At 47.5% G+C, this 23,224-nt stretch overlaps 1 protein-coding gene across 1 annotated transcript; it reads right to left on the reverse strand.

The window, feature by feature from the left end:
* Positions 1-2,730: 2,730 nt before the first annotated feature.
* On the reverse strand, positions 2,731-23,091 carry LOC127580459 (NACHT, LRR and PYD domains-containing protein 5-like). The gene is made up of 9 exons (XM_052033956.1): positions 22,822-23,091; positions 18,294-18,358; positions 17,530-17,877; positions 15,089-15,238; positions 14,144-14,173; positions 7,858-9,562; positions 6,713-6,799; positions 6,452-6,619; positions 2,731-5,679 (listed from the first exon to the last, which is right to left on the reverse strand). The coding sequence occupies exons 2-9, from the start codon at positions 18,352-18,354 to the stop codon at positions 5,334-5,336; spliced, it is 2,895 nt and encodes a 964-aa protein (XP_051889916.1). The 5' UTR covers positions 18,355-18,358; positions 22,822-23,091; the 3' UTR covers positions 2,731-5,333.
* Between the last annotated feature and the right edge of the window lie 133 nt (positions 23,092-23,224).

The raw sequence follows: 23,224 nt of genomic DNA on the forward strand, positions 1-23,224 counted from the left end.
TAATCGCCACAGGGTCGCCAGTCTCCGGCTACCTTGGGGACCATGTGTAGCGGAGAGGCCCATGGGCTGTCCGACCTGCGAATGATCCCCAGCTCCTCCATTTTTTTGAATTCCTCTTTCGCGAGGTGGAGCTTGTCTGGGGGTAGCCACCGTATGCGGGCGTGGAGGGGAGGGCCCTGGGTGGGGATGTGATGCTGGATGCCATGCTTGGGCAAGGTGGAGAACTGGGGCGTTAGTACGGACGGGAACTCTGCCAGGACCCTGGCAAACACGTTGGTCGACATGGTGATGGAGTTGAGGTGTGGGGCCGGTAGCTTGGTCTCACCCGAGAACATTTGGAAGGTCCTGGCATGTACCAAACGCTTACCCCGCAAGTCAACCGGCAGACTGTTGGCGTGAAGGAGGTCTGCCCCGAGGATTGGCTGCGCGACAGTGGCCAGGATGAACCTCCAAGTAAAGTTGCAGGTGCCGAGCTGGAGGTGTACCAAACGGGTGCCAAAGGTCCAAATGGTGCTGTTGTTGGCAGCTCTGAGGGCGGGTCCTGGTGCGCAGTTGCGAGTCTCGCGGCTGTTGGGAGGCATGACGCTGACTTCGGCTCCGATGTCCACTAGGAACCGACGTCCGGAACGCCTGTCTCACTCATGCAAGAGGCTATCCGGGTGGCCAGCCGCCATAGCCGTCAGCGGCAGCTGGCTCTGGCGTTTCCCGGAAACCTGCATGGTGGCCGGCATCTGCGGGCGTCAGCACCCCACCGCTGGTGGTAGAAACACCATTGGTTGGTCGGTGTCTCAGACCTGGTGGCGGGTGGGGTGCGTTCAATTGCCGGGTCTGGCCTGCCTGGCTGCTGGGTACGTGGCGTGGCAATGTGCTCGACGGACACTCCACTCTCCTTTTTCGCCCGCCAAAGGACATCTGCCCGGACGGCCACCTTCCGGGGGTCGCTGAAATCGGCATCCGCCAGGAGCAGGTGGATGTCGTCGGGTAACTGCTCCAGGAAGATCTGCTCAAACAGCAGGTAGGGTTTATGCCCGTCTGCTAGGGCCAACATCTCGTTCATGAGCGTGGAGGGGGTTCTGTCGCCCAACCCATCAAGGTGGAGGAGGCGGGAGGCCCATTCGCGTTGGGAAAGGCTGGAAATCTGGAGAAGGAGGGTCTTGAATTTGTCGTACTTCTCCTCCTCCGGGGGTGCCTGGATGAAGTCCTCGACCTGCGCTGCGGTGTCCTGGTCGAGGGCGCTCACCACATAATAGTACTTGGTGTCATCCCTGGTGACCTGGCGAATCTGGAACTGGGCCGTGGCCTGGTCGAACCAAACATGGGGCCAGAGGGTCCAGAAGGTGGGCAGTTATAGGGCTACTGCCTGTACCTCTTCCTTTGCAGACATCGTGGGTCCAAAAATATTTGGGCCCGTTGGGGTCACCAATGTAGCGGCTAGCTACACACTACAAAATGAAGACACAGAGTCGCTGGTTCGAAATCAGAAGTTGAATGAACGACAGGGGCGCGGTGCGCCTTTAGTATCCCAAAACTTCCCGCACTACAGTTCCCGCGCTGACGTCACACGCAGGTTACTTGACCTTCCTGCATGCGGGCTTTCCTAGCCTGACGATGGGGAAGGAGGAGGGACTTGCACCAGCTTGGATCGGGGCCTCCGACGACATTTGCTATGTCGGGAGCCGGTTCGATGCCAGTGCGGTGAGTCACTACAAGCCAATAATTTACCTGTTTTATCTCCATGAATATAAAATTGACTTTTATCTTCTAAGAGTTGATTTTCAATTGGATATGTTAAAAGGAGATCATATTTAGTTTTAATTTCAACTTGCCTTTTGTATAAAGTAGGATCTGGATCCAAGGCATATTTTTGGTCTAGAAGTTTCAATTGATTGGCTAAATCAATCCTCTGTGTTAGCTTTTATCTTAATGCTTGTTGCGTAAGAGATAATTTGCCCTCTAATAAAGGCTTTAAAAGCATCCCATATAATAAGACTAGAAGTCTCTACTGGCATATTCTCTTTAAAAAAGAAAGTGATTTGTTTCTCCAGAAATTTTATGTCTTTATCAGATAGCAAAGTCAGATTAAAGCACCAGGATCTGTTTATTTGAGGGAGTCCAGGGAGATTTAAAGATAAAAACGCAGGAGCATGATCTGAAAGAGCAATCTCTTTATATTCACAGGATTGAACTGATGGAATCATTTGACTATCAATAAAAAAAGTCAATCCTGGAATATGTATGGTGAACATGAGAGAAAAATGAATATTCCCTATGTTCTGGATGTAAAAAATGCCAACCATTTCATTAAAAATGATTGAAGAAATAAAGCTGATTTATTAAGAGTTGTTGGTTTAGTAGATGACCTATCTAACTTTGAGTCTAACCAACAATTAAAGTTTTCTCCTAAAACCAGAGAGTAAAGGTTCAAATCTGGCAAAAGTACAAAAAAAAACACTCAAAGAATCCTGGATCATCCGTATTCGGAGCATAAATATTGGCAAATACCATTAGTCTAATTTTCCTGATACTATAACAAAATGACCATTAGTATCCATTATTACCTTATTTTGAACAAATGAAACTGTATTGTCTATAAAAATTGAGACCCCCCCCCCTCTAGATTTAGCTTCGAAAGAGGAATTAAATTGCAATCCTTTCCATCGACTGAAAAAGCATGAAATATCACAATTGCATATATGAGTTTCTTGTAAAAAGATAATTGGAGCCTTGAACTTTCTAATACAGGCAAAAATTTTATTTCGTTTCACAGGGTGATTTTACCCATTCACGTTAAAACTAAATTAATAACTCAATCCATTTTAATACTAAATGCGAATAATAAAAAGGATAATAAACAAGCCACACTGAAATGTAGATTCAAACCAAACAGTGAATTTTCAGATAAGGTAACTAAGCAACAGACTTGGCTAGAAGCCCAAAACAGCTTCCAAAGAGAGAACCCAACTCCCCTCCCACCAGCCAAAGACAGAAAGTCGACCAACAGAAAGCCAACAGCTATAACTACAGACAGTGTTTACCCAAGTAATCACGCTCCCTATGTTTCAAGGTTAGGTATTCCCAACCCAGTTGTCGTCCCGAAATTAATTTTCCCCTTCTGTCCGCTGTAACACAGTGCCACAAGGTCGATTTGAACAAATACCTTTATTAGCAGTGCACCGCTAGGAGAATTCTCTTCAGCACTCACTAAGAGTCGCTTCCCAAGTTCTCCCCGCACAAAGGGCAGACAGACATTTATACAGGAATTGTCACGCACATCCCATGCAAACGGCGCCGTGAGTTTCGGTCAAGCTATAGAGATCCCGAGACAGCTATCACACCTCTTGTCTTAGTATAATTGAGTTATAATCAAGGCATTCAAAGGCAGGTATCACCCTTCATTGTTCAGACCAAGCCTTCACCTCGATGTTAATTACACCCAGTATCACCACCGTCTGACATATCGGAATGGTCCATTACCCGAAACAAAGGCAGTTAACATACTTAACATTCCAACCTAACTAGTGGGTCAGCAGCTTGCTAGTCCTTGCTAGAGAAATATAAATACATACGTATATATATTGTTTACTAGTAATAGGTATGGTTGCAATTCTTAACCCTTCACTTACTCACAGTCAAAACAGTAACTTGAAAAAAACCAGTTTCAAAATCATAGAATAACAAGTATCCTTTGTTACGGACTCAGTGAATGTCCCTTTTAGATAGAGAGAGTGTGTGTGTGTGTGTGTGTGTGTGTGTGTGTGTGTGTGTGTGTGTGTGTGTGTGTGTGTGTGTGTGTGTGTGTGTGTGTGTGTGTGGCGTGCTTACATCAATATAAGATAGAGAAAAGGGAGAGAGACACCAGCCTGCTAGTTTCTCTATCGATGGATGAGAAACAATAACTGTGTCTGTTACTGCAATCCACGTATGGAAATTGGAAGTAATCCAGTGGAGTTCACCTTGTTGCTGACCTGTAGAAGGAAACAGGTATTTCTGTGGACGACCACGATTCGGATGCTTTTCAGGGTGAGGAAGTCACTACCGAGTAAACACTGAAGTGTCGTTTGGGTTCCATCGTGGAACATTTGGATTTTGTAATTACTCTCTCTATGCTCTCTACATCTACGTCTTATCTTCAGTCAACGGTGGTTGTTGAAGAAGCCTTTGCTCATGTTTCACCTTATGGCTTGCGGAACTGAACTTTAAGAACCATTCCTGGACTTGGAGTTTGGGACTTTGCCACACAACACACGAAGAGTTTAGTTTTGGGGTTAAGGTTCAAGGTTTAACATTTTTGAATTTCTAACATACTAACATTTTTACTTTTATTTTTCATATTATTATAAGTAGTGATTAATAAAATAGTTTTTAACACTGAATTATGACTCTGTGTTTCTTTTGTTGCTGGTTTGTAACATCTTGTTAATTTATTAATAAAAAGCTCAAAAGAATATATATACACAAGATAATGTATCAAAGAAGATCAGAAATCAAAATATAAACAAAGTCTTTGTAAGTAAAGACAATAAATGTTCATGAAGAAAATTACAAAGTTGTTCAATCCTCAGATTCCGTCCCATATCTGAAACATTACCCATTTCTGTTTCCACAGATGGTGTCTGACCTGTTGAGCATTTCCAGCACTTTCTGTTTTTATTTCAGATTCCCAATGTCTGCTGTTTACATCTGCATGCCCGTAACTTTGACTGTTTCTTTCCCTCCATATAACTATAGGAAGGATAGTTATGTCACCTAACTATAGGAAGGATGTCAGTAAGATTGAAAGAGTGCAGAGGAGATTTACTAGAATGTTGCCCGGTCTTCAGGAGTTGAGTTACAGGGAAAGATCGAACAGGTTAGGACTTTATTCCTTGGAGCGTAGAAGAATGAGGGGAGATTTGATAGAGGTTTACAAAATTATGAGGGGTATAGACAGAGTTAATGTGAGTAGGCTCTTTCCACCTAGATTCGGAGAGATAAGTATGAGAGGACATGGCTTTAGGGTGAAAGGGGAAAGGTTCAGGGGAACTTCTTCACTCAGAGTGGTGGGAGTGTGGAACGAGCTGCCATCTGACATGGTAAATGTAGGCTCACTCTTAAGTTTTAAGAATAAATTGGATAGATACATGGATGGGAGAGGTCTGGAGGGTTATGGACTGGGTGCAGGTAAATGGGACGAGCGGAATAAAGTTTCGGCACAGACTGGTAGGATTGAATAGCCTGTTTTCTGTGCTGTAGGTGTGCCATGGTTCTAAAAAAAAGAAAAAGATGCTGCCTGACCTGCTAAATTCCTCCAGCATTTTTAGTGAGGATTGTGGAAGATGCTTCAAAAAAGTGATTCAGGGGTACTCTACACCCTGGCTTGGAACATCAATAATTACTCTTTTGTTCTTCTGAAGAATCTTGTTAATAGTTGCTTTTATCTTTCCTACCCTAACACATGTTTTTTGGTCGGGTATGCAGCTCTCATCTCCCAGATCTTTTAGAATGGATTTCATTAGTCTCTGAAGCCACTCCTCGTCATATTCCTGACTGCAAGAGAGCAGCTCTTCGAGCTGTGTTTCAACTCGGAGTAAGAGTTCTTCATCGTCTTTGATCTTAGTGATTATCTTCAGCCTATTACACGATTTTTCAACTTGTTGAATGTTTCTCTGTCCAACATCGCCAAGTTCATTTGCACATAAACTGAAAACAACAAGCAATGATCTTTAGCAAATGCTTCGATTGTATATAAACCAGGAATCAGAAAACTCAGTTCTGACCACCTTATTTGCTTCATCACCCAGGCCTTAATAATCAAAGAATTCTACAATGAGAAAGTGACCAATCATTCCACCATAACTGAGCAGAGTCTTGAAAACTTTCTAATTGGTCACACTTCCTGTTCTTTCCTGCAAACGGGCAAATTTTATTGTTCAGGTATTTATGTATTGTATTGAATCTGCAGCATGAACAAAATTTCCCTATTTCCCTTGATTTATTTTTGCTAATTATTTTAATTCTGTGCCCTCTCATTCCCAATCTTATTCCCAACAGAAACAAATTTGCCATTTGTATTCTTTGGAACAATTTCCAAACCCACACCTTTTTTCATTTGGTTAAATCAAGGATGTATCTGGTTCCTTCTGAAATATCTCATCTTTGTCAGCCACTCTTAGTACGGTGGCACTGCTAATTGTGATTCAACTAGAGCTTTAAGAATGCACTTTCAATCCCTGCTCCTCCCCCCTCCTCATACTGGAAAAACAAATTATAGACATGTCCATATTTGTGTTAGCAGTTGCTCCTTGCATAGTACAGAGCCCCATAGAAACAGGGATAGGAAAAGAACGTCACATTTATATAAAATGTCTCAAACTTAGGAAAGTCGACACATATGCAGACACTCACATGCACACAAACAGGTCAACGTGAATATTTTTCAAATAAACTGCATACACATCTACCAGCTACTTACAATAGTTTCTGGAGAATTGTGTTGAACGTCAGGTACTGGATCATGTCCTCTGTGCCTTCATCTGTGATCCCATTGTCATACAAACGAAGGATTTTGAGACTCTTGTTTCTTGCCAGAGCTTTCCACAAAAACTGTGCTCCCATGGAGCCAAAAGAGTTTGTGCCACTCCTGAAAACAGAACCAAACAGCAAATGTCAGGGATTAGATATTCAATTGAAATTTGAACAAATTTACAAGAAGATTTGTGATGAAAAGTCTCACGATAATGTCTCAATCCTGCATTTTGGGTCTTGAAGGACACAACTCAAAATCTCCGCAGACTCCTCGGTCAGCTTGTTGGAGCTTACCCTGGAACACGACAATGAAAACAATTAGTGTTTTGAGAACCTGCCTACAAAAAGAACTCTAGCCTCACAAACTGCTGACTGAAAGGACAGCCTGAAAATAAACAGTTGTGGCACTGCCAGGAGAGCAGAGTTTCCAACCTCTGTCTAACAAGGAACATTTTTGTATTATTTATTATTTTAGAAATACAGTTGAGATGGGGTTTATAACAACCTTCAGATGGTTACATTGTTTGAGAGATCCTTCATTTCTGCCTGGGCAGTGTCTAATATGCAAATCAGCTTTGATTCAACTGCACTTATATGAATAAGCGCTATCCATTAAGATACAGGAAAATTATTTTGATATGCAATTGAACAAAGATAAAACTTGATGACTTATCACAAGTTGTTCTTCTCTTCGATATCTATTCTGTAGGTTCTGACACCCCCTCCCCACCTCCCACTAGAGAGGGGAATGTGGAAAGAAATAATTCAGACAGATATAGTACTTTGCATGTGATCATATTGCCTAATGATGAATTACTCTTGTGGTGAAGGTTTGTACGTAACCCCAAGAGTCAACGTGAGCCTAGCAAGAACCTACTGAGAGCAGTCAAGTTGATTTGATTCAGGAATAAATGTTGAGAATGTCCATTGACGCTGCTGTGTTGGAGATGGGGTGGGGCAAGATTTACAGAAAGACCATACCCCAACAAATACATTAGCAGCAAGCAAAGCAAACTAAGTCTCTTTATTGAAATCAATAAAAGTCTCTGCAAACAGAATGAATGCCTAGAAGCAAACAGCATGGTTATGCCATCAAGAATGGAGGTGGGTAGGGTTGTGATGCAACAGTGTAACTGGTGGAGTTTATGGCCCAAATTATTTCCATTTTAGCCTTGAAAAGTGGCACCACCACATGCAGGCAGGAACATTGACCAGGATAGGATAGAATCAGGAAATGCAAGACAAAGTATGACAAAAGATAGTATAAAATGCAATATTAACAAACACTGAGTATACAGCAAAGTAAATTACTGCAACTTGGGCTTAATATTCTTATGAAAAATTATTACTCACAGAAGAGTTTTGCACTTCAATAGTACATCTTTGAGCTGCTTTATTCCTTCATCACCAATACCACAGAGCCTCAGATCTAACTTTTCCACTGTGGAGTGACTGAGGCAGTAGCGCAAAGCAGACAGGTCGAGTGGGCTCAGAGAAACATTGAGAAACTCTACACTTTTGATGCATGGAGATACTTCAGCTGTTACAGTTGGATCATGCAGTTCAAAAAGACAATGCATCAAATTCAGCAATTCTGCCTTCTTAATGTCTCGCTCAAGGCTGTTTTTGAACCAAGTTATGAGAGCTCTGGCTGTAGAAGGAGCGAGAGGAGTTGTATAGTTCCATAACTTCCCATCTCTTCCTGCTGTTAAGGAGCCCATGAAAAGCCTGGTAAAATTATACAGTTTCTCTGTTTGGTCAGGCCGAAATGATTGCAGATAAAATTGACTCATTTGATTTTGTGGCTTTTTCCCAAAGCACCAAAGATCCAGACATTTGACCAACTCTTCAACATCGTCATTCAGTGAAGCTGCACAATACAAAGCTGCAAATTGTTCCTTCAGCACAACATGGTAGAACTTAAAAGGACTTTGATCATTACATTTCTTTTCCAGGACATGATTTGACAAGTACTTTGAAAGTAGGCATTGGTCTATTTTGTAGGCATTCAGATCAACTGCATTCATTTCAAGTCTCCCTGACAGTAGAGTGTTGAAGGATAGTTCCCCCACTTTGAGGATGGTGACTTTAAGCAATTCATGCTCCAGTTCAGTCTTATTAACAACAATGGTTTTACATGTGCTGCAGTTAAACAGACTGTAAAGCAACAATGAAAAAACTTTGCTATTTGTCATTGGTGTACTTGTGTTCACTGAAGAACAGCAATCATGTCTGTCAAAAATAGTGCACAGAAGGTAGCTGTTGAGGGGATTAGAAGCCAAGCATTTGATGGTATCATTCTTCGTAATTTGCTGATAGATTTCTGCTGCTTTTTCCTCTTCTCCATAAAACATAGAACAATATCCTTTCAACTCATTGTTGGTAAAGCCAGAGATAATAAAAAGGCGATCAAAATACTTCTTGTTAAATTCTATCTGCTTGGTATTCCACCGGGAGGTAACCAACACCTGTGCTCCTCGAAGGAGATTCCCGGATATTAGTTTGGAAACAAGAACATTTACTTCAGCCACACTATCCAGGTTCAAATCACAACCCGATGTATCCCATTTCAACTGATGGCTAAATTCATCAAGCCCATCCAAAATGATCAACACATCTTGAGGGTTTTGGAGGAGCTCTGTTAGGACTGATGACAAAGGCTTGCACTGCTTCTTAAGGAGTTCCCGGAGAGTGGTCTTTCCTTTAACCTCATTTAAGTCAGAGAACCTGAGAACAATGACACAATTCAACCTGTGGCTCAGTTGAGATGCCCATTCTTGCTCCAGGCTATCCACAGCCCAACTTTTCCCTACTCCTGCATCACCTACCAACAGGACTCGCTTCAAGGACTTTTTCTGAAGGAATGACAGCAGTTGTGAATCTTTTACAATATTTGAATAACCTTTCCTGATAAGGTCACTGTCTGGGTCCCATTCCTCTGAGGAGGTGACATTAATGGATCTGGAAAGTGAGTTGTTTTTGAGTCTCCTTCGCAGTACTGTACAACATGAACGTGCTTGGTCTTTCAAGATGTAGTCTTTGTAATTCTGAATTGCAGCTGGAAAGAAAGATACATTTCTCAGAACGACTAGGTGTTTTATTATCATGGATTAACAAAATGCTAGAAATGCACAAATCGGAAATGGGCATCATACATTCATCAAGTTGCTGATCCATCCTATGAATTCCCACATCCCTCAACATTTAAGTTATCATAGAGACATACAGCCCAGAAACAGGTCATTTGGCCCACCTTGTCCAAGTACCCGTCTATAACATTCCATTTATTAATAATTTGTATGTATGTCCTGCCATTACAAATGTTAAAATATTGTAGATTTTCCACTCATTACCTATAGCTGATTTTAGTTTGCACTTTGTTACACAGTGCAAAATAGATGGAGTTGTGAAAATATTTCACATATCAAAATCTAATGCAGCTGGAAGATAAACTCCGATCTCCTAGGTGGGACAGCTGGAGAAGGCAAACAACAATTGTGCTTACATCATGTTAAACAGCTAAGGTGCTTCACAAAAGTGTTATCAAACAAAAAGCCTGAGGATCAGGAGGGATTCATAATCAGAAAGCAAAGTGGCAGAAAGAATGTCCTGGAAACTGTGATGAATCAAACTCCAATAAGAATGACAAGCATAAAGTAAATTGTATGAACGAAGAGGAATGGGACTGAAAGCCAACACACTCCTGGAGCAAATGGATTCCATTGTAGGTAATTGTCAATGGCTCGTTTTTGACCTTCCAGCATGCCCTCTGTTGCAGGATGGACCCACGGATTAGAGTGCACCAATTATCAAAAAATCAGAGTGCAAAACAAGGAATTATCCTCACATCCAAAGTTGGCCAACCCAGGGATCTATTATTAAGGACATATTAATGGGACACTTGGTTAATCACAGTACAATTACTCAAAGCCAAGGGGTGAGGGAAACTGCCTTTGTCATTCATTTACAATGGTTTTAGGATGTAATTGTCAGGGTGGATAAAGAAGGAGCAGGGAGAGCAGTGGAGTATGGTGATGTAGTGATCAGTATCCAGAGGCCTGGACCATTAATCAAGTAGCATTAGCTTGAATGTCACCACAGCAGCTATAGGATTTAGATTAAAACAGTCTGAGTAATGGTGCCCAGCGAACAAGATTGGCATAAAGATCTATCTGGTTCAATAACTTTAGCAAAAGTCTGCCATCCTAGCCTGATGTGTCTTTAAGTGTGACTCCAGACTCTGTGATGTCATTAACTGCCCTCTGAAATAGCCTAGCAAAAAAAACTCACTCAGTTCAAAGACAACGAGGTGTGCACAATAAATATTGGCTTCACCGAAGGTGTCCACCATCAGAAGTAAAAAAAATTATTTTTAGAAGCCTCCTATAGTGCTATAAAGGGTAGCTACATGGGATCAGAAGGAATACATCGTCCTGGAAAGAGCACCGCTTAAAAGGCAGAAATGCAGATTAGAAAGAAAATGTTGGTTTTCAGGAGGGCAGGGGTTAAGGCAATCCTCAGTATGTTTGTAACATGGGAACAATAAAGTTGCTGGTTATTTTAGTCTGGCATAGGATAAAAAACCTCTTTACAATAACGTGAATGCAAATAGTTTTCCTGCTTAACTTGCCAATCAATTTTATGAATTCTGTCATCTCAATCCTGCAAGAAATTTAGTTGGAGTAGGAGTCAAAGTCAAAGTTGAGTTTATTGTCATCTGCACAGGCACAATGAAAAACTTACTTGCAGCAGCATCACAGGCACATGGCATCAGATAGGCAACATTCACAAGGAAAACAAATTATACATAATTTGTACAAGAAAGAACACAATTAGAACAAAAAAAAATCAAGTCCATTGCAATGCAAACTGGTCACAGTGGTCACAGTGTTGCGATACTGAGGTTAGTGATTAGGGTTGTGCAGTTTGGTTCAAGAACAGAATGGATGAACGGAAGTAGCTGTGTATCTGAACAGCATTCCACCTTCAAGTTTGGGGACGTGGGCAAATAGACCCAAGATTAACAAATCGGGGAAAGGCAGATAGTAAAGGACTTAATGTGAGTGACCAAAATTCCCATCTCACGCGATAAAAGGATAGATCACTGTTCGCAAGTGTTTACTGAGCCTTGGAAATACAGGAAAATATTGGTTGGGATGATTCTACCAGCTTCCTACCACAATACTTGGGCAGAAACAGAGGAAAGCTCCTGTGCAAACACATGCAGAACTAGTTATTAATCCAAGATGATAAAGCGGTTACAAGATTCAGGGAATTTCACTTGGTACCTTACCCCACATCAAAAGACCAGCATCTGCTATTTTGCATCACACAGGATATTTGCGCAGGCAATTTGTGATGTTACTATAAACATAATCTGGTAATATGCTGAGGAGCCTCCATAGTTTCTTAATCAGGCTGAAATTCATATCCATGTAAAGAAAGTGAAATCTTTAAATAATCCAGAAAATCTACACTGAATTTTGGAATTCAACTGGATATACTGGATTCTTTCAAAGTAAATGGATCCACAAGAAAGGGTTACCAAATTTGGCCTTCAAGTGCTCTTTATACATGTGGCATTATCAATGCCAGCACAGCTTTGAAAGGTTACAGACATCCCTTGTCTACCCATTCTCATTGCTTTACTCTCATACCTTTAAAGGACAAATAAATACAGAATGAGTTATGAGACTGGACATGCTTTTCTGAAAGGAGCAAACCTAATCAGGTAACAGCCTTTTTAATTTCTTGTCAATATACACTGTTTAAACATTGCTGGATTTAAAAAAATATTTTAGAACAAGTCAGAGCAATACAGCACAGATACAGGCCCTTCGGCCCAACAAGTCCATGCCAGCCACTGTGTTCACCAGCTAGTCTCAATTTCCTGCATTCAGTCCATATCCCTAAAATCCCTCCCGCTCCATGTACCCATCCAAGGGCTTCTTAAATGATACTTGCCTCAACCACTTCCTCAGGCAACTTGTTCCATGTACAGACCACTTTCTGCGTGAAAAATGTGCCCCTCAGGTCTTTTTAAAATCTTTCCCCTCTCACCCTAAATCTATGCCCCCTGGTTTTGGACTCCCATATCCTGAGAAAAAGACATCCACCTTATCCATGCCCCTCATAATTTTAAACATTTCTAATAAAGTCACCCCACATTCTTCTACGTTCCAAGGAACAAAGACCTAGCGTAGGCAACCTCTCCACACAATTCAGGCCCTCTAGTTCTGGCAACAGCCTCGTAAATCTTCTCTGCACTCTTTCCAGTTTAACCACGTCTTTCCTATAACAGGGTCAACAAAACTGTACACAGTACTCCAAGTGCAGCCTCACCAACAACTTGTACAACTGCAGCATAATGTCCCAACTCCTATACTCAATGCCCTGACCGAAGGCCAGCGTGCAAAACGCCTTTTTCACCAACCTGCCTACCTGTGATGCTGCTTTCAACGAACTATGCACTTGTACTCCAAGGTCCCTCTGTTCCATTACATTCCCTAGTGTCCTACCATTCATAGTAAAGTCCTATGCTGGTTTGATTTTCCAAAAATGCATCACCTCACACCTATCTGTATTGAAATCCATTTGCCACTCCTCAGCCCACTTCCCTAACTGATCAAGATCCCCATGTAATCGATGATAACCTTTTCCACTATCAACACCACCTTCTAATTTCCTGTCATCCGCAAACTTACTGATCAAGCCTTGTGCATTCGCACCCAAATCATTTATATAATTAATAACCAAGAGTCCCAACAGCGACCCCTACGGCATACCACTGGTCACTGGCCTCTACGAGCAACAACCTTCAACCACCACCCTCTGCTTCCCATTTCCAAGCCAATTTTGAATCCACCTAACTAGCTCTCCTTGGATTCCATGGGACTTAACCTTCCAGACCAACCTACCATCCAGGAACTTGTCGAAGGCTTTGCTAAAGTCCAAATAGACAACATCTACTGCCCTACCTTTGTGTTACCTCTTCAAAAAAACTGTGCTTGACAAATCTTTTACTTTTTCCACACACAAAGCTATGCTGACTCCCCCGATCAGACTCTGTCTATCCAAATGCTGGTAGATTCTGTCCCTTATAATTCCCTCCTGTAACTTCCCCACTACTGATGTCAGGCTGACCGCCTTGTCCTTACTACCCTAACAACAGAACATTAGCCACACTCCAGTCTTCAGGAACTTCATCAGTGGCTAACGATGAAGCAACTATTTCCACAAGGGCCTCTGCAATTTCTTCTCTAGCCTTCCCAAGGTCCAAGTATCCACTCAGTCAGACCCTGGGGATTTATGCACGTTAATGTGCTGCAAGGCTGCAAATACCTCCTCCCTGGTAATACGAATGTTCTCCAAAACATCTCCACTAGTTTCCCTCATCTCTTGAGTGACCATGATTTTCCCTTCAGTCTTTGTTTTCAAAGAAGATTGTGTCTTCTTTCTTTCAAAATACTTAATTTTAAACACTTATTCATTGCTTGACCATACTCTAAAAACTACTATCATCAAACTATTATATGGCTGATTCCACTAGTGGACAAGGAGGCCACTTTTACTATGGTGGGTAGAAACCACTGCATGGTATACCTTAATCAAAAAAAAACAGTGGAGCTCAGCTCTTTACCTTTTGCACGGTCTTCCAGTAAACAAGTTTCTGAAAAAAAAACCATAATAAAGTACAAGTCAGAGTCGGTTCTTCTTAAAGATGTTGCACTCTGTGGCTGGAACTGCCTAGAAATTCTTCCCTGGTGGGGAGCTCTAATAGCATCAGCACATTGTACCATGCATCTGAAATTGATCCAGTTATGTCAGGAGAATGAAGTTCTGTGGCAGAATACAATGGGCTGATGTCACTCTGTAGTACACTTAGCACTACCAACCGGGGTGAATTTCTTAACATAAATGTCTAACTATTTGACAAGGTTAAATTACAACATTAGTAAGATTCTTCAGAATTCAAACATAACATTTTAGTTATAATGTGTTGTTTGATATTCCATTTCCTCAACATTGATGCCACTTGGGCTCCTTTTGCAACAACGGTGATGCAATTCTGGAGTCAGGTGTTGAACTTAGAGCTACTAAAAGAAGGGTCTTTTAACTCAACCTTCAAAGATATTAAAAGAACTGTGGAATGCCAGATGCTAGAAGTGGAAATCTAGGCAATAAGCCTCACAATATTAATGCAGAGTGCAACCATCACATGTAGTATAAATAAACACATCTAATGCTGAAGGCAATTTCCTTGGTTCATTAACCAACATGTAACTGAATCAATCATAGCCTATATCTTACACTTTTAACATTCACCATTTTACAGATATCAAGTTGTCAATTTGTGTGGTAAGTACAAGAAATGATCTCAGATACAGCCGGCACTGACATAGGATATCATGGGATAAATTCAAATGTGTGTAAAGAATTGAAATTGTCAAATAATCCATAAAATCTACACAGAATTTTGTAATTCAACTTTTTGGAGAAAATTCTTCTGAAGTACTAAATTTGTATCTATAGTTATGCAGTTTGTGTGGAGAGTGCTCAATTTTTCCCCAAATATTTTACTCACTCTCTTCAAGATCTGGTTGCTTCTTTCTTTTCATTTGCCAAATTAAAATTCCAGCTGCAATTGAACCAAGCAGCACCACAGACTTAAGTCCATAACGTTGTCTTTCTGAAGCTGCATCAGTGACATCAGTTCCATTAAATTGTAGTACATCTAGAGTATTTAGAACAAGAAAGACCAAATGGTTAAAGTGATCCATTAGCAATGGAGCTGAAACACAATCACAAGATCTTCCATTCAAATAGAGATGTATTAAGGTAGAAAACTTGATAGTGTTTGGGAACAGGATCGCTAAAATCTGTCTGATAGTTCTACTTCTGAGTAATGCAACTAGTAATACTAGTGCAAGCCATGTATTTTGAATAGAAATATATATTTTTAAAAAAGCAACATATACTGACATGTTATAAAAGTAAAATAGAGGGATGAGGACCACTTTCCTAGATACATGGGCCAAACTATGCGTGCTTTTTTGTGGGATGTACAGAACAGTCTGTTTCAGTCCAGCTCAGCCCCTCTCCCTCAATTCTTCTTCTGGTACATCGATGACTGTACTGGTACTGCTTCCCACACTCATACAGAACTTAAAAATGCCTTTATTTTTGCTTCCAATTTCCACTCTGTCTCATCATCTCTGAATCTCTGTCTCCATCTCAAGGGATAGGCTAGCAACAAACAGCCATTACAATAGCTACCTTGACTTTGCTTCCCCTCACCCTGTCTCCTGGAAGGACTCTGTTCCTTTTTCCTAGTTCCTCCATCTCCTCTGCATTTGCTCCAATGTTGAGGCATTCCACAAATGTCTTCTTTTGCAAATCTCTGAAATGCAGAGGAGATGGAGGAACTAGGAAAAAGGAACAGAGTCCTTCCAGGAGACAGGGTGAGGGGAAGCAAAGTCAAGGTAGCTATTGTAATGGCTGTTTGTTGCTAGACTATCCCCTGAAATGCAGTGTCTTAGCAGCATTAAAAATCATGCTCTTCACATATTCTAACAATGAAAGGTTCATGCCAATCTTCTCCAAGGTTCCCCTATTCCTGCACAACCTTTAGATTGTGCCATTTAGCCTCTGGTTTAATCTCTTTGTTCTTTTGGCCAAAATATATTAATTCACACTTCACCATATTAAATTTCATCATGCACTCATTGGCCAGTTCTGCCATTCTACCCAGCTTCTCTAACTTTCTTACCAAAATTGATTTAATTTTTTTTTGAAGAAGTAACAGAGAAAATTGATGAAGGCAGTATGGTAGATGGGGTTTACATGGACTTCAGTAAGGCTTTTGACAAGGTCCTGTATGGCAGGGGGTCTAGAAGGTTAAAGAACAAAGGATCTGAAACATGATGGCAAACTGGATCCAAAATTGGCTTGGAGGTAGGAAGCAGAGGGTAGTGGTGAATGGGTGTTGTTCTGACTGAAAGTGGTGTACCGCAGGGATCAATCCTGGGAACTTTATTCCTTTGTTGTTTGTAACATATATAAATGACTTGGAGAATGTAGGTGGTCTGATTAGCAAGTGTGCAGACAACAAGAAATTTGGTAGAGCTGTAGATAGTGAAGAAGGTTTTCTAATGACAAAGGGACATAAATCAATTGCAAAGTAAGTGGTGGCAGATGGAATTTAATTCATATAAATGATGGAATGCCCTTTGAGTATTTAACTATCTATGCAACCCAAAATTTTAGTTGCATAGATAGTAATTTTTAGTTGCATAGATAGTAAATGGCTGGTAACTTAGGAGCGTTGATGTACAGAGAAACTTGGGGTGCAAGTCCATAGCTCAATGAAAATAGCGACACAGGTGGATGGAATAGTGAAGAATGCATTTGGTATGCTTGCCTTCAGAGACTGAGGCATTAACTCCATCAGCTGGGATGTCATGTTTTGTAACGTAGATTAGACCACATTTGCGTATTACTGGATGTGGGAGCAATAGAGTGCAGAGGAGATTCACTGAGGTGCTGCCTGGAATAGAGAGCTGAATGAGAAAGAGAGATTGGATAGGCTGGGTTTATTCTCACTAGAATGCAAGAGGCTGAGGGGTGATCTTACACAGATTTATAAAATTACGAGAAGCATAGATTGGATTGATAGTCAGAATCTTTCTCCCCAGGGCAAGGGAGTCTGGAATAAGGGGGTACATTTAAGGTGAAAGGGAAACACTTAAAAGGAGATTTAAAGGGACAAGTTTTACAATGCAGAGGGTGGTGGTGATCTGGAACGAGCTGCCAGAGGACATAGAGGAGGCAGATACAGTTACAACATTTCAAAATTAGGAGATGTACTTAGACAGGATAGGCACAGAGGGACATTGACCAAACGGGATGAGTGTAGATGGGCATCATGGTTGGCATGAACAAGGGGGGTGGAAAGGATCCCTTTCTGTACTGTGTGATTCTATGAAATTCAGTGAACAAAAGTTGGAAGATACCATATGCACTCACCCAATAATCTCAGTTCCACTATGTTCTCAATGTGTGCGGCCTCTTCGTCTCCAAATACAAAGCAGGTGTAATTACCCACGTCAGATAACGACACACTTTTCAGTTTTAGACTCGCATTCCCTTTGGGGAATTCCGACTGAAACAGCTGACTGCGGCCCCTGTATGCGGCGTCTTGATGCTTTGGCTGGTCCGATCCAGAGTAGAAAGTGCATACCACAGTGAGAGTGTCTGTCCGCTGCCATGTGATGACCAGATTATTCAGATCGAGGCTGGTTGTAACAGGGAAGGTGCAGGGCAGTAGGATGTCTTTATTTAATATCCCATAGGATCGAGAGAAAGACCCTACACCTAGAATAAATAATAGGAAATAAAAAAGTATGTTACTTTGCAAATAAAGTTGGAGTCACCTACCTAATAGGCATCTCACTACAACTTGTATCATGCCACATATCCAGCCCTTGAGCCAAAGCCTCAGTCCTTGTCCTTCTCCCCCCCAAACCCCCACTTCCCCCAACCCCCCTTCCAACCCCACCTTCTCCCACACCAAGCCCCCTTCCCCCATCCCCACACCCCTTAACCGCATCCACACCCACCCCCTTCCACATCCCACAAACTTTCCCCACCCACTTCCACCCCACCCCACTCGCTTCCCTCCTCCTCACCTTGCCCACCCCACCCACTTACCCCCCTCCCCACCACACCAGCTTTCCCCCCCACTTCCCCCACCATCCAACACAAATCTCTCCACTGAGATAAACACTCACCCAATTCAAGCTCCCTGAGGAGAACACAAGACAACAGCATCCACTTCGAAGTATAGTCCATGGTCCTGAAAATTAAAAGTAGGAGTTACATTTTTTGAGCATCTGCCACCCCACTCTCCTCATTCACACCCGCTTCTTTCCTTCCCTCCCTCCCAGCCCCCCTCCACCCACCCCAGCCCCTTGTCCTGCCCCTCCCACCACTCCACTCCCCATCCCCCACTCCTCTCCCCCTCCCCACAGCACTCCCTCTCAGTTCTCTCCCCCTACTCCTCCCCTTCCCCTGCCTCCTCCCCTCTCCCCCTCCCCTTCCTCCCCCTCCCCTTTCCCACCTCTCCCCCCTTTCCCCCCTCCCCTTCCCCCTCCCCTTCCCCCCTCTCTCCCCCCTCCCCCTCCCCTTCCACCCCTCTCTCTCCCCCTCTCCGTCCCCCCCTCTCCCTCCTCCCTTCCCCCCTCTCCCTCCTCCCCTTCCCCCCCTCTCCCTCCTCCCCTTCCCCCCCTCTCCCTCCTCCCCTTCCCTCCCCCCCTTCCCTCCTTCCCCCTCTCCTTCTCCCCTCTCCTTCTCCCTCCTCCCCTTCCCCCCTCTTCCCCTTCCCCCCCTCCCTCCTCCCCTTTCCCCCCCTCCCTCCTCCCCTTTCCCCCCCTCCCTCCTCCCCTTTCCCCCCCTCCCTCCTCCCCTTTCCCCCTTCCCCTTTCCCCCTCCCCTTCCCCTTTCCCCCTCCCCTTCCCCCCTCTCCGTCCTCCCCTTCCCCCCTCCCTCTCCCCCTCCCTCCCGCTCCTCCCCTTCCCCCCTCTCCTCTCCGTCCTCCCCTTCCCCCCTTTCTTCCCCCTCTTCCCCCTTCCTTCCCGTCTCCCCCCTCTCCGTCCTCCCCTTCCCCCCTTTCTTCCCCCCTTCCCCTTCCCCCCTTTCTTCCCCCTCTTCCACCCCTCTTCCCCTCTCCCCCCTTCCCCCCTTCCTCTTCCCACCCCTCCCCCTCTCTTCCCCCTTCCCCCCTTCCCCCCTCCCTCCCTCCCCCTTCCCCCCTCCCCCTTCTCTTCCCCCCTCCCTCCCTCCCCCTTCCCCCCTCCCCCCTTCCCCCCTCCCTCGTCCCCCCTCCCCCCCTCCCACTTCCCCCCTCCCCCCCTCCCTCTTCCCCCCTCCCCCCTCCCTCTTCCCCCCTCCCCCTCCCCTCCCCCCCTTCCCCCCTCCCCCTCCCTCTTCCCCCCTCCCCCTCCCTAGTCCCCCCTCCCCCTCCCTCTTCCCACTCCCCTTCCCCCCTCCCTCCTCCCCCCCCTCCCCTCCCCCCTCCCCCCTCCCCCCTCCCTCCCTCTTCCCCCCCCCCCCCCTCCCTCCCTCTGCCCCTCCCTCCCTCCCCCCCCCCCCCCTCTTCCCCCTCCCCCCCTCCCCCTCCCCCCTCCCTCCCTCTTCCCCCTCCCCCCTCCCCCCTCCCTCCCTCTTCCCCCCTCCCCCTCCCTCCCTCTTCCCCCCCTCCCCCCTCCCTCCCTCTTCCCCCCTCCCCCCTCCCTCCTCTCCCCCCTTCCCCCCTCCCTCCCCCTCTCCCCCCTCCCCCCCCTCCCCCCCCCCTCCCTCTTCCCCCCTCCCCCCTCCTCCCTCTTCCCCCCTCCCCCTCCCTCCCTCTTCCCCCCTCCCCCCTCCCTCCCTCTTCACCCCTCCCCCCTCCCTCACCCTTCCCCCCTCCCTCTTCCCCCCTCCCTCCCACTTCCTCCTCCTCCCTCTTCCCCCCTCCCCCCTCTTCCTCTTCCCCCCTCCCTCTTCCCCCCTCTCTCCCCCTCCCTCCCTCTTCCCCCCTCCTCCCCCTCCCTCCCTCTTCCCCCCTCCCCTCTTCCTCCCTCCCTCCCTCTTCCCCCCTCCCTCCCTCTTCCTCCCTCCCCCCCTCCCCTCTTCCTCCCTCCCTCCCTCTTCCTCCCTCTTCCCCCTCCCTCCCTCTTCCCCCCCCTCCCTCCCTCCCTCTTCCCCCCTCCTCCCTCCCTCTTCCCCCTCCCTCCCTCTTCCCCCCTCCCTCCCTCCCTCTCCCCCCTCCCTCCCTCTTCCCCCCCCCCCTTCCCCCCTCCCTCCCTCCCTCTCCTCCCTCTTCCCCCCTCCCTCCCTCTTCCCCTCCTCCCTCTTCCCCCAGTCCCTCCCTCTTCCCCCTCCTTCCCCCTCCCTCCCTCTTCCCCCCTCTTTCCCCTCCCTCCCTCTCCCCCCTCTTCCCCCCTCCCGCCCTCTTCCCACCCTCTTCCCCCCTCCCTCCCTTCTTCCCCCCTCCCTCCCTCTTCCTCCCTCTTACCCCCTCCCTCCCTCTTCCCCCTCCCTCGCTCTCTTCCCCCCCCTCTTCCCACCATCCTCCCTCTTCCCCCCCTCCCTCCCTCTTCCCCCCTCCCTCCCTCGTCGCTCACTCTTCCCCCTCATCCCTCCGCTCTTCCTCCCTCCCTTCTCTTCCTCCCTCCTCCCTCTTCCTCCCTCCCTCTTCCTCCCTCCCTCCCTCTTCCTCCCTCCCTCTTCCTCCTCCCGTCTTCCTCCTCCCTCCCTCTTCCTCCTCCCTCCCTCATTCCTCCCTCCCTCGTCCTCCCTCCCTCCCTCCTTCTACCATCTTCCCCCTCCCTCCCTCTGCCCCCCTCCCTCCCTCCCCTTCCCTCTTCCCCCTCCCCCCCTCTTCCCCCCTCCCTCTTCCCCCCCTCCCCCCCTCTTCCCCCTCCCTCCCTCTTCCCCCCTCCTCCCCCTCCCTCCTCTTCCCCCTCCTCCCTCTTCCTCCCTCCCTCCCTCCCCCTTCCCCTCTTCCTCCCTCCCTCCTCTTCCTCCCTCCCTCCCTCTTCCCCCTCCCTCCTCCCCCCTCCCTCCCTCTTCCCCCCTCCCTTCCCCCTCTCCCCCTCCCTCCCTCCCTCTTCCCCCCTCCCTCCATCTCCCCCCGCCCTCCCTCTTCCCCCCCTCCCTCCCTCTTCCCCCTCCCTCCCTCCCTCTTCCTCCCTCTTCGTCCTCCCTCCCTCCCTCCCCTTCCCTCGTCCCCCCTCCCCCCCTCGTCCCCCCTCCCTCCCTCTACCTCCCTCTTCCCCCCTCCCTCCCTCTTCCTCCCTCGTCCCCCCTCCCTCCCTCTTCCTCCCTCTTCCCCCCTCCCTCCCTCTTCCTCCCTCCCTCTTCCCCCCTCCCTCCCCCTTCCCCTCTTCCTCCCTCCCTCCCTCTTCCCCCCTCCCTCCCTCCCCCTTCCCCTCTTCCTCCCTCCCTCCCTCCCTCTTCCCCCCTCCCTCCCTCGTCCCCCTCCCTCTTCCCCCTCTTCCCCCCTCCCTCCCTCCCTCCCTCCCTCTTCCCCCCTCCCTCCCACTCTCCCTCTTCCCCCCTCCCTCCCTCTTCCCCCCCTCCCCCCCTCTTCCCCCTCCCTCCCTCTTCCCCCTCCCTCCCTCTTCCCCCCTCCCTCCCTCTCTCCCTCCCTCCCTCTCTCCCTCCCTCCCTCTTCCCCCCTCCCTCCCTCTTCCCCCCTCCCTCCCTCTTCCTCCTCCTCCCTCTTCCCCCTCCCCCCACTTCCTCCCTCCCTCCCTCTTCCTCCCTCTTCCCCCCTCCCTCCCTCTTCCTCCCTCTTCCTCCCTCTTCCCCCCTCCCTCCCTCTTCCCCTCTCCCTCCCTCTCCCTCCCTCTTCCCCCCTCCCTCCCTCTTCCCCCCTCCCTCCCTCTTCCTCCCTCCCTCCCTCTTCCTCCCTCTTCCCCCTTCCCTCTTCCCCCCTCCCTCCCCCTCCCTCCCTCTTCCCCCCTCCCTCCCCTCCCTCCCTCTTCCCCCCCTCCCCTCCCCCCCCTCTTCCCCCTCTCCCCCTCCCTCCCTCTTCCCCCTCCCTCCCCCTCCCTCCCTCTTCCCCCCTCCCTCCCCCTCCCTCCCTCTTCCCCCCTCCCCTCCCTCTCTTCCCCTCCCTCCCCCTCCCTCCCTCTTCCCCCCTCCCTCCCCCTCCCTCCCTCTTCCCCCTCCCTCCCTTTCCCCCTCCCTCCCTCTTCCCCCCTCCCTCCCCCTCCCTCCCTCTTCCCCTCCCTCCCCTCCCTCCCTCTTCCCCCCTCCTCCCCCTCCCTCCCTCTTCCCCCCTCCCTCCCCCCTCCCCCCCCCCCTCTTCCCCCTCCCTCACTCTTCCCCCCTCCCTCCCTCTCCCTCCCTCTTCCCCCCTCCCTCCCTCTTCCCCCCTCTTCCCCCATCCCTCCCTCTTCCCCCCTCCCTCCCTCCCCTTCCCCCCTCCCTCCCTCCCCTTCCCCCCTCCCTCCCCCTTCCCCTCTTCCTCCCTCCCTCCCTCTTCCTCCCTCCCTCCCCCTTCCCCTCTTACTCCCTCCCTCCCTCTTCCTCCCTCCCTCCCCCTCATCCCCCCTCCCTCCCTCTTCCTCCCTCTTCCCCCCTCCCTCCCTCCCTCTTCCTCCCTCCCTCCTCTCTTCCCCCCTCCCCCTCCTCTCTTCCCCCCTCCCCCTCCTCTCTTCCCCCCTCCCCCTCCTCTCTTCCTTGAAGTTCGAAACTAAGCGCTTCGTTTCGGTGTTGAAGGTGAAAGTAAAACCAACTGTGAATTATCCGCTTCAATCGACGACGACTTACTTTGGATGACAGGTACCCCGTCCCCATCGGTCGTCCCGACACTGGCACCTCTCTCGCTCCGACGGCTCGGCCCGTCGTCCCTCCGGGGGCAACAGGAGGCGCGACCGGACCGGAACAGACTCAGCCCTCAACTTCCTTCCGCCGCCTGTCTGTTGACGCGTCTCAAACAAAATAGCACTCAAAGTGGCGCTCCGAATTTTATAAAGTGCTTCTCATGAACAATTTCTGTAGTGGTTGAATGAGCCTTTTGCCGAGCACTTGGGCCATACGCTGCACCATCCCTTCAAGGGGGTTATTGATTCAGTTGGTAACTTTGACCTCAGTGCAACCGGATGTTTACTTTTAAGCGGCAACTGAGTCAGATGTTGTGTGAAGCCAGAGAACGTAGGCCAGGACTTAAATG

This window comes from Pristis pectinata, chromosome 19 (assembly GCF_009764475.1).
Source record: "Pristis pectinata isolate sPriPec2 chromosome 19, sPriPec2.1.pri, whole genome shotgun sequence".
In the NCBI taxonomy this organism is placed as follows: Eukaryota; Metazoa; Chordata; class Chondrichthyes; order Rhinopristiformes; family Pristidae; genus Pristis; species Pristis pectinata.

Bases quoted from the DNA above. Each gene is read 5' to 3' on its own strand.
- LOC127580459 (XM_052033956.1), bottom strand. From the start codon at position 18,354: ATGGACTATACTTCGAAGTGGATGCTGTTGTCTTGTGTTCTCCTCAGG. The intron at 17,878-18,293 runs GTGAGTGTTTAT...TATTTATTCTAG, and splicing joins CCTCAGGGAGCTTGAATTGG to GTGTAGGGTCTTTCTCTCGA. The intron at 14,174-15,088 runs GTGAGTAAAATA...TTTTTTTTTCAG, and splicing joins GCAACCAGATCTTGAAGAGA to AAACTTGTTTACTGGAAGAC.